This window comes from Glossina fuscipes, unplaced genomic scaffold, assembly GCF_014805625.2.
Source record: "Glossina fuscipes isolate IAEA_lab_2018 unplaced genomic scaffold, Yale_Gfus_2 86, whole genome shotgun sequence".
Classification (NCBI taxonomy): Eukaryota; Metazoa; Arthropoda; class Insecta; order Diptera; family Glossinidae; genus Glossina; species Glossina fuscipes.
The window spans coordinates 3018875-3030628 of NW_023998440.1; the positions used below are offsets into that span (position 1 = coordinate 3018875).

Here is an 11754-nt window from a genome sequence, read left to right on the forward strand (position 1 = left end):
AGTTATTAATTCAAATTCAGTCTTTGAATTATTCTTTTATTACGGAAAAATGTCATTATACAAACATATTGTTACGGAAGCCCCAAATCCAGTTCATTCCAGATAAATAATTTTCCTTTTCAATTTTTGCCATTCTCATTTCCTCACTGTCTGAAGACTCAGTTTTTATTTGTAGACAATCACAAGTTTTGCACGTATCTTTAGACGGTTGATTAAAATGCAAATTAAATTTAGTCGACAATACATTGTAATAATATTTTTCTTTCACTGCTTCTATATTTTCTTTTGTACATTGCACGAGTTCCTACATTTTCTTAATATTTTTATGCCCCTGACTTAAGTATTTTCTCCTTCTGGTAGGTATTCATAAAATATTTTTTGCAAACCGAAATATTACCTGTCCGAGTCTGCGAAAATAATACGTGAAAGAACGTGATCTCGGAGTTTTGCTGTTACTCTGCGGACCCCTTTTTTTATTTTTTTTGACTTTAACGCACCCTCTTTAAAAAATATTTTGCTCAACTTGACTCTCTAACTGATAAAACGCCTCCATGGCAGCTTTAACTTCATCCGAAATGATTTTTTCATTGCACTTTTGACGACATCGACATGGCAGATTAGCAAATGTTTTTTCAGATATTGAACGTCCACTTCCATTTCTGTATCCTGAATCTTTTATTCTGTTATGCTTTTGGACATTTCGGTCCCATTTACCAGGATTACGGCTTCTTTTTCGTCCAGTCGGATTATTGGCTGCGATTTTTTCATTGCTGTAAACAGATGACGAAACCGAATAAATACAAGATCGTTTTCTCGAACCGAGCTTTCTGCCTTCCATTTTAAGGTTACAACAATTCACTTTTTTTAAAAACAGAATTCACAATAAAATTGAAATCTATAAGCATCTTCACTTGTGGCAGTTCGAACACAACTACTTTACATTTTATCTACTCGTGCGAGCGATAACAGCTCTCGTCTAACGAAAATCATGAAATTAAACGAACAACTTACAGATGTCCCCGTAGGAGAGGAAAATAGTGCGGGTTAAATAGATTTTTATTATGATATAAATACATTATAGTACGGAGTTCATCAGATTGGCTTCTGACAAAAATTATTTATTATTCAGTGGCCAAAACGATTTTGTCATTTAGTAGCGTTAATACTTACTATTAGAGAAATTCGTTTGAATATGCACAGTTAGGAGCTAATGAAGTGCTTTGATATTAAAATTTAATCAAATCCCAAAAATGGAGTTAATCGATCCATCCGTTATACTTCTGTTATATTATACAGTCGGTCAAAAGTGCTCCGTCTCAAATTGCTCTCTTAGCCAGAGTAAACTGAACATAATCTGTTCCCTTTCTTACCATCAACATGCGTTTCAGGTTGCAGTCAGGAAATCATATAATTGTGGTCTGTGCTCTTTCCATTCTCCACCCGTGGTATTTTTTTTTTGTCTTAAGGTCAATAATATTCGGAAACAACATTCAAAACTTCGCAAATTTGATTATCTCGAAGCATTTGTTTGTAAAGATCCGAAGGATTCAAAGGTTTTCGATACATTATTAGCATTAATATATAAACCATTACTTCATCATTGCTCGGAAGTAGATACGGCTAGGAGGAGGTACGAATGATATCCTTGGCGATTTTAATTTTCACTCTTAATAATCTTAGGCAGAGAATTTGTGTATTTTTTATTATGCAAAATGAAAATATCAGAAAAGCTGGCATATGTAGTCCGTGAACGTTTTGCGGATCGGAGCAGACATCGGTAAACATGCACTCAATTTGTCGCTCTTAAACTTTACAAATATTATTGTACCTTACGTGTTATATATTCATTTTTAGTGGTTGCCGTTTTGCCGTTTTGCGTTTTTCACTGACAAAGCTTTGTGTCATTTTGTCGTTTTGGCTTTGTTGTTAGAATCGAACTACCAAGTCGATTTTAAGATTTCATCACAGGAACTAACCATGCCTACTTCCAAGATTGTAAAATACCCTGAATTGGTTTAGGCATTATCCAAGTCAAGGTTGTCAATGCTAGCTTTACGGTTACCTACATCTGTTCCTTCAATTTCTTCAAGTTTCACCAAGAAACAGAAATCTCTTAATAAAAATTAAAATTAATAAATTTAATTTCACAGTTTGGGTAATTCGGAATAAGTGTGTATGAGATAAACGTAGCTGTTTGCAAGATCGGTGATTGCTGTGTGGTAGATCCTCCGTCAGAGGAAGAGGAATGCAGTAAAGCATCTACAGTGGTAGCGATGTCTCGACGCGATGGTAGTTTTTATGCCGTTATTGAGGACTTTTTTAAAATGAACTGATATTCCCTGCTAGATAGCTCTGTTTGCGCTTGTTTCTTGTCCACCATTGCTTTCATTTTATATTACCTTGTATGTACAAAAAAGAAACGAAACATTTTCTATAGATGCATAATTATTAGTTACTAATTGTAATTATTAGTTAATAATTGTTTAAAAATAAAATGTAATCAATACGTGGAGCAATTGGGTCATTAGGTGGTTCTTGGGTGGCCAACAAATTTGGATGGTAAAGGGGGATTACTTTAGCAATATTTTGGATATCTAAGCCGTATAGGTTTCCCTACCTGTAGGAAAGCATTCTTTCTTATCAGTGGTTTATTGCTTATGATTGGTAGTATTATGGTTTTCTTTTGCCGGATGGCTAATTCGGTGGAGATGTTAATATTGAACGTTTTAACGTAGCTCTTCAAATAATGTATACAAAAACAATTTTTATGTGTAATTAATTGCAAAAATTAACCTCGCCCAAAATAAAATACATTAAACTTGTCTTCTTAATAGGCATTAATGTAGGCGAATTATAGTTCATCTATACACCACTGTGCATTTATTCGCTTCACATTCAGTTTTATGGAAAGTGATCGAAAAAGTGGTCCGATCTAAACTATTTGCAATAGTTTTCGTCTTTGAGCCAAAACACATCACCTTACGGAATTTCAATGGAATATCTCCTGTAGATGGAATATAAAAAAAATAAGAAGGACAGGCGGGCGAAAAGTGATTCTGAATAGATCGGTATAATACAATATGAGTCTACCTTAAGCCCTTCTGCGTATTACGTTTAAGTCTGCACAAGCTTAATGTACCCTTGCATCACAAGTGATGTAAATTGAAATAAGTAGAAAAATATTTGACTTTTGAAATCTTAAAATAAATTGAGGAGATATACGAAAATTTATTTCTGTTCATAATTTATTACAACAAATATATAAATATTACATGATTTTATTGCCAATATGTACGCGTTTATGTAGCTATTATATATAAACAGTAAAATTTCAACACGCACTTATATCGCTTTTCAACATTTTTAACATAATGTTAATATTTATATAAAATAATTACTGTTCTCTTTCTCTAGAAAAAAATTATGTAACACTTTACGGCAATATTTTTATGGTAATTCTTTATACTTAACTATATTTAGCTATATATCTATCTATATTACAATCTTCAAATCTGTTATCTCTCAATTGTATACAACGTGTAAAGTAAATTTCTTAAAGTAACGAATACACTTTTTGCCTTAAAAAGTTATATTTCCTATATACGAATATGGTAATATGTCAAGATAAAGTCTGCATCGTTTATATTTCTATACATGGATGCTTGAATATTTGTATAATTTCTGCTTAATATTAATTTTTTTTAATTAATTAATTTACATTGCATTTTCACCTTTTTAATTATACGAATTTATCTAAGAAACATACAAATAAATGAATCGAAAATATAAATGTATTTATTTAAATATTTTTCTTTTTTTTTTTATCTTATCATTAAAATGAAGACATTTCAAAAGTTATGTCTCAATTTTTTGGTGATACGGTTATCAGTTTATGTGGTGTCACGGGGGAGATCTGGAAAAACCGAGTTTATTTAAATAGAATATTACATACGAATTATTTTACATAATTATTTATTTATTTAATTGTTTTATTTTACTTTTTTTTTTCTTTTTCTTTGTGTACTTACCCACAACGTTCTACTACCCATAATGGTATCGTCATCATCGTCATCGTCTTCCATTAAGCCGTGATGATGATTGTGATGATTTTGCTGATCCAAGAATATTAAAGTATCTTTGCTACACGTATTGTTCGAATTCCGCAACAATGAAGATAACGTGTCAGTACATTCCCGTAACCGGTAATTTGAAGTAGTCGAAAATGAATGACGTAAATGCAAAGACGGATGAGTAGCAGCCATCGATGGTTGAGTGACACAACTTTCAACAGCCGATACGCTTGAACGGCTACCATGCCACGGCTGACGATAAGTGTGTCCCGGTAAAGCACTGCCAATAATACTGCTGCTGCTACTCTTCATATTGGCGGATAATAATTGTTCTTTGGCCGCGTTTGCTGTATAGCTATTGAATTTGTTTTGCAAATTAGTGGAACCATTAACTGACACAGCTAAGGAATCAACCAAAGCCATAGACGAAATAGACGAATCGGATGACGTTGTTACACTAGATGTATTGGAAACAGTATGATTCGTTTTAGTGTCCGGTGATTGTGACGACGAAATCTGTTTAACGGTGTCTAAGGTGGTTGGCGATTTGTTATTCAGTTTGTTTATTGTTCGATTTTCATCTTGAATTGACTTCGCATTACTTTCATGTATGGATTGTAAAGAATTGACAATTTTCACGGTTTCGCCTGTACGAGGTACATCTTGTGTTCCTTCTTCTCTTTGATTAATACTCTCCTTATCGGGATTTCGACCATCCAATATTTCTTGCGTCTGAACATTTACATCGGAATCAGCAAACAGCAAATCCTTTTCTAAAACCTCTAAACTATTTGTATGACCGTTTGTTATCACAACCTCTTGAGCAAGTATGACCCCAGAGTTTACATTCTCTGTAAATAAGAACGATAAAAATTAAGTTTATAATGTAATTGCAATTTAATTACTTGAATTAGTTACCTTCATTTCTCGTTTCCAACTCGTCTGTGATTTCCTTACTAAGAACTTGGATTGGTTTTAAATCGGCATTAGCCTCTACCTTTACCAAGTCTTCTATGGAATGCATTTTTTCAATTTTAGCCTCAACTTTTATGTTATCTGTTATTAAGGGGTTACTGGTGTTGCTACTCATCGTAGCAGGAGGTACTATACGTGATACCCAATGATCACTAGAATTGCTACTTGATCCGGAGCACTCTGTATTTTCGGATGCTCGGCGCTGATAGAATAACATATACGCTTCGTTATTCACAATTTCGTCGGGCAGCGATTCATTGGAAACTTTGGTTACACGCTGATCATCGAATTTATACCATTGCCGATCGTAGGGGTTCTTACAAGCAGCTGTATAATGACCGGTTTCCAGTGTGTCACCCTGATGGTAACACACGGCATAGAGATCGTATCGGGTCTCTTTATTGTCGCGCGAACTTAGAGTAGAGGAGCGGGAATCACCTGGTCGACTTTTACGCCAAGGACTCGGTCGAAAATGGGTGGAATTATAGCTTATATCGGTTAGAAGAGAAGATGCCGATGCGGATTCATTAGTTCCTCTAGCCAAATGTGGTGACATGTCGAAAGAATGCAAGGGAAACTTGACCATTGTAGTTAATTTGGCAGCATTAGCTCCTTTCACTTGATGTTGACGAAAGCGCTTAAAATGCACTACTAAAATATCTGGTAACGACCACAAGCCGAGAGTTTTCACAACCGGTAAATACTGCTGACAGTGAGGACAGCGCCAAGCATCTTCGGCACTCAACGTTTCCGCTTTAGTGTAGTGTTCTAAGCATTGCTCCAAACTAAGCGTAGCAGTGTCATTTGATTTATTCAACTTCAGCACGGGAACACTCTCATGTTCTACTACACTGTCAGAGAGATTATTGAAATGGGCCTCTGGGTCTGGCCATTCAAGTAGTAGTTTGATATGAGCTGGCCCCGCTTCAGAAGATAATACAGATAATGCTAAATCTATCATTTCGGTTAATAGTGGATGCTCCACTTGTTCTATATACGTATCTGGATCAGCTGAGGGATCTTGTAGACGCATTTGAAACATTTCACTCAATGGTGTAGAATAAGAGAATACCTCCGGCTTTACCAAGGAAGCCATTTCACGTAATAGTTTTTTCTGTAATTCGGCGTAGGAGCAATCGCGGGCCACTTGCATGCAGAAAGGAGCACCAAATCTTTCCAACGTATAAGTATGAACCACTTTCGCTGAATCTTCATTAATTTTCATTTTTTTCGTTTTCTTTACATTCGCCACTAGTAGTAAAAGATCAGACGATAGTGGTGTACTGGGACTATCAACGGGTTTTAAATCCTTTTCCGGCGGTACTTCTATGCAATATATCTTATCGTTACCTTCCAAAGTATTGACAGGTTGACAATCGTAGAAGACACGAGAGAATCCATCCTCTTGTAAATCTACAAGCACCATACGGTCACCAGCAATACCAGTATCTTTGGCTAATTGTTCACGCAAGGCCACTATCGCCGAACCAGCTGTCACCGTTAAACCCACACGCACTTGACGTGGTTGCTGCTTTAGATATACGACAGTAACAAATACTGTTTGTTGCGTCAATTGCGGCAATTGTACCGATATGCAGTGGAATGGATCAAAGGTATTCGATTGCTTTTTACAACGCGGGCAAGTAAGCGATGAACGAAATTGCGCTTGAAATACCGCTTGTACAAATGAATTGTTACAACGTATATGGTTGGCTAGTGTTTCAGCAGCAATCACCTCATCTGGACGGCCGTAGTTATTCTGCAAATATTCATATAAGAATAAAAAATATATTATTAACTTTTACTCCATCTCACTATACTTTGAAAATTTTTCATTTCCTCTTAAGTGACGGCAAATTTCTCATGTAGCCAGTGCCCCCCCCCTTCGTTGATTAGTCACTGTGTTTTTGCTTTATTGTTATTTACGCTTTCCAAAGATGTCATTATCTTGTTGATCTTTTAAAGAATTCAGCTGCATTTCTTTTTATGCATGCACATGAAATGCATATGAAGCTAGAAACGTAGCTTAACTGTGATTTAGCAGCTGCATGATATCATTATTTCAGTGTAGCATCAAGTGGTATAAATATATTAATTTAATCTGGTTACCGGGTCATTTAAATCTTAATGTTTATAATTTATTTGAACGGTATCTGGAATATCTTTGTTTTACTAACTAACATCTGTTTCATATACTCAAAGAAAATTCATAGTAAATGCTTTGGAAAACTGTTCGAACAACATCCTCATTCATATAATGACAATCAAAAAATTTATGAGTTCCTGTGACAGTTTTTGATCGTCATTTTTGTCGACTTATTAAGGAGAGAGTACGCACTGTGTATGCATGTAGACGATCTGCCGGTTGTCTTTCTCTGAACTCACATGGGTAAATTAAGTCAAAGAAGAGATTTCCATCACAAGAAACTTACCTAATTGCGAGTTAAGAATTGTCTAAATGGGAAAGCTTACGTATAATAAGCATCGAGTGTAGTAATTGTGGAAGCATCATAGAAATAATATCCAAATTTTACATAAATTTTCTAATATTTTTGTAATGTATTTATAATATAGTATGAATTAATCGGCCTGAGAGGGCGAGTAGGCAAAGAATCTCGACTATCAATTCAGTGGTTGCGGGTTCAAATCTTAAGAGCGCTAGAGTTTTCCATAAAGCCGATTGCCTTAGATGCTAATGCTTTAAGACTTTAGTCTTAGAATTAATTTCTCCAGCTAAATTATTAATAAGAATAATATGTGCTGCCTTCAAGGAGGTAAAGCTTTAACGCTGGCTCACATTCAGACATTTTCCCAGAAGTACAACACGTTTTTATAATTACGATTATCGTCTTTGATCTTGACTGGATTTGGAAGAGTTATCTTTTTTGTATCAGACAGTGTCACACCCTCCTTTTCTTTTCAATTTCTTTAAGGGTTTTGAAACCAGTTTGAATATTGTCGACGTGCTAGCTTAGAATTTGAAAACAATTATTCTGAAAGTGCAAAGCTAGGTAGAATGGCACTTAGGTACTTTTTCCTATCATATTATTTTAGTTTCGTTGTTCGTACAGTGTTTTTATCAACTATCGCGTACAATAATTTTGTACAAATAAGGTTGGTACGGCTTTTTTGGAACTTTGAAGTTTTGTTCAGAGTCTTGTGTGTTTATTCAAAGTGTTATCATTTTCCGAACTCCATCTCGAAAATAGCCTCACCTTCTAAGGCTATATCTAAAGGAGCTAGTGTTTGGGTATCGTTAAAAGAATTGAAGCACTGTTCGAACAATGAGTCATCTATTGAAACTTGTGTTAATCGGTTGAAGTAATATCTGCTAGTAACAGCGTGGAGCGCAGGGCGTTCCTGGTTCCTGCATTCGTTCTTACTAAAAACGCACGATATCGCTGCGTTGGTATATTGTGCCCATTTTTTGGCGCAATTGCATCAATTATTGAACATTGTAATGCTTAGCGATGGTTTTATTTGGTTAGAATCAAGGACATTCAGCCTTATATGTTATTAATGTCGCATGCTACTACTACTACTACTACTGTCTATCATGGTTATTTAGGCTTTGGATATTGCAATGCATTCATTGTTCATCACTCGTAAGGATTTAAGCGCCCCTATCCCTTAAATTGACCAGGAAATCACGTTTTCCGCAAACTTTATTATTCTTGGTATAAAATTAAATCCATTCAAAGCTCCAAGGAATTATGTTATGCACGCTTGCTTTATTGCAATAATTCACACAGTTGCGTGGAAATGAAAAGAAGTCACAGTTTTATTTTATACCTTACAGTACTAATTACAACCTCTTTTACCCAACCGGACTGAACTAATTTGTATTCCCAATAGATAAAGAAGCAATGGATTGAAAAAAGAGAAACTTCTACATAAAAACTGCATCGTCATCCCAGTCTTTTATTCTTATAAACTAAGGCAATGCTTTTGCTTTTGCTTACCTTAACACTCTTATAGCGCCTTTTGGTGGCGGTATTTAAATCTTCGTGCACTTTATCCAATAACCAGAATAAAAATTCTTGAGCATCGTGTTGTGTTGAACTGCGAAATTGTGAACCGTAACGTTCCACCACAGCCTTACGAAGAACATAAGTTAATATAAATCATATTTTTATTTAGTCTAATAATGTTTTTATTTAATTTACCTTGAAACTGGTGCTGTGATCGCTTTCATTTTTGCAAGTCCACAAGGCTTTTAAAACATTCGCCAATTGTTCGGTAAGCTCGCCTTTTGTACCAAATTTACGTGCATTGATTTTATTGCGGCGTTTCAGATCAGCCTGTAAAACAAGCACATAAGCATACACATATGATAATTGACAAATTATCATGTTATCACGTTTTCCACTCAATTAACTCTTAACTGACCTTGTATTGATCTAAGACAAAATATTCAGCCAATATATCCGTATGACTGAGGCATTGTAATACTGCATTCATAAAACAGGTATTGCCATGATTTTTAAGACCCATAACACCGGGTGTTTGATCATTTGGCCATTGATAGCCACCGATGGGCGGTACACGATCCGTTGTCGTTGATATGGCGGTAGCATGACCATTTGCGGTTGCATGATGTTTGTTATTCTAAAAGATAACAACGAAGCATAACACTAAGTGAAACTTTTAAATAAATAACTCAAAGTGCATTCTAAGCTTCATATACTTGTTTATTAAACAATTACGCATAAGACATTTTAAAAGCTGTTTAAAAATTGATAAATTAATAACCGCCAACAATGATAAAATAAAAATCAATCTCAAATATTAAAAGAAAAAAATACTCTACGCTATGAAGAATTTTTTCCATAAAATCACTATAATTTAGCATTAAGTTTACTCTTTGCAATGTGCTTTCATCCATGGACTTTACAAATTTTGCTACCAATTGAAAAAGAAATGCTCTCAAGCTGAAGAAATTGTACTTTTCCTTTAAGATTTGAATACTCATCTCTTAATGTTGTGAACACAAAATTTTTCTTTTTTTGTAGGTTTTAAGTTTTGTAGATAACACTAATAGAAGATATTCTCTTTAACATCTGTGAAGATACAGAGCTACACTTGTTTTTGCAAACATAGAAATGTGGATCTTTCGATTGTTACTGTGAAGTGACTGCCAGGACGTCATGGAAGGCAACATCACGAGATATGAGACTTGGATTTATGTAAACAATCAATCAATCGAACTAAAATGCAAACAAGTCGTGCGATTCTTGCAAAATTCAAAGTCATATTGACAATTTCTTTCAACTAATGCAGCGATGGGCGTTACGAATTTCATCAACCAGGCCATATTGTTATTTGAAGTAGCTTATTATTATTATTATTATTACACATAGACGAGTCGACTTGTGTTCAGTGTAGTGCGTGTTTTCTATTCGTCTGCGTTTTTTCAATTGTTTCGGTGTTTTCGGTGTTTTTGTGTATTTAACTTCTGTCTTTTCAGTGTTATTGCTAAAACTGGTTAACGCGGATATCGCGTATGTGCTTTTGTTTCGTCTATATATAATAAAAAATAGAAAACAAAAAAACAAAATAAAAAAAAAATAAAAAATTGAAAACATTTGACACTTTTCTTTAGTAGTTCCCAACCTTCTTGCACAGTTCCCAAACCTTTTCAAGTGAATGGTTATTTCAAAAATAATAATAAATAGACAACAATAAGGCATAATGGCCCCGGGGCCGCCAGACAAAAACCCGAATAGATTTTATCTATTAAGTGATACATCCCCCCAAAGAAAAAAAGGTAAAAAATCAGATTTTCCGGTGTTGCCGATCAGCGATATAATCCCTATTGATAAAAAATATATTGTTATTTCTTCAACCGATGCTCGAATAACAATTTCCCAAATTAGCCCTTTTGCTACAAAAAAAGCTCTAGATAGCATTACAACATACATCGACTCGATCTCGATTCTACGCGATGGGAATTTACTGGTCCTCGCTGGGAACTCGCGCGCAACCGAAAAACTAATAAAGGCCAATTCTTTAGCTAATCTATGTGCTATTTCAGCTAAACTACATGAGAAACTTAACTCGGTTCGAGGCGTAATTTATGCCCCTTGCTTAAAGCATGTGCCGGAAGATGAAATTGTTCGCGAAATGGGCATTCAAGGAGTGACTGAAGTATATAAATTAGCCAAACTGAATGATGACGGAAAAACACGCTCTCCTACAGGAAGGATTATTTTAACTTTTGACCGCTATCGATTACCGCGAACAGTTGATGAGGCGTGGTATAAATGTAAAGTAGAACTATACATCCCAAATCCTATGAGGTGTAAAAATTGCCAACGCCTGGGTCATACGGCGAAAAGATGCACTAATGCTGCATCTTGTGCTAACTGTGGTCATCCTCCACATACTGAAAGCTGTACCCGTATTTTCTGCATAAATTGCAATGATCAACACTCAGCGTTAGACAAACAATGCCCACGTTTTGTACAGATGCGTGAAATATTAAAAATCAAAACAGAAAATTACTGTAGCATGGGCGAAGCGCGACGCACATACCGGGAAAGAAATCCATCTGTAGCCCATGGAATTGGCAAAAGTAATACCTATGCTGCTGTTGCCTCGCAAATCGAGCCTAGTAAGACTTTAACTGCAACTGCTTCCAATGAAAAACCTGTTCCACCATTAACCAAAAATTATATTGCGAAACCAGTTACATCACTTGCCAAAGATA

The 11754-nt window shown here is 35.2% G+C and overlaps 1 protein-coding gene across 2 annotated transcripts in view; it reads right to left on the minus strand.

The window, feature by feature from the left end:
* Positions 1-3245: 3245 nt before the first annotated feature.
* LOC119638239 (ubiquitin carboxyl-terminal hydrolase 43) overlaps positions 3246-11754 on the minus strand; it is a 49348-nt gene continuing 40839 nt past the window's right edge. The window contains exons 3-8 of one of the 2 annotated variants that reach the window (XM_038034905.1): positions 9435-9653; positions 9212-9346; positions 9008-9142; positions 4989-6804; positions 4029-4921; positions 3246-3913 (exon numbers count right to left, since the gene is read on the minus strand). In XM_038034905.1, coding sequence (XP_037890833.1) covers positions 3863-3913; positions 4029-4921; positions 4989-6804; positions 9008-9142; positions 9212-9346; positions 9435-9653 — 3249 coding nt within the window. In that variant the 3' untranslated portion in view covers positions 3246-3862. The remainder of the gene's footprint in view (positions 3914-4028; positions 4922-4988; positions 6805-9007; positions 9143-9211; positions 9347-9434; positions 9654-11754) is intronic. The other variant, XM_038034906.1, reaches the window with a different exon arrangement.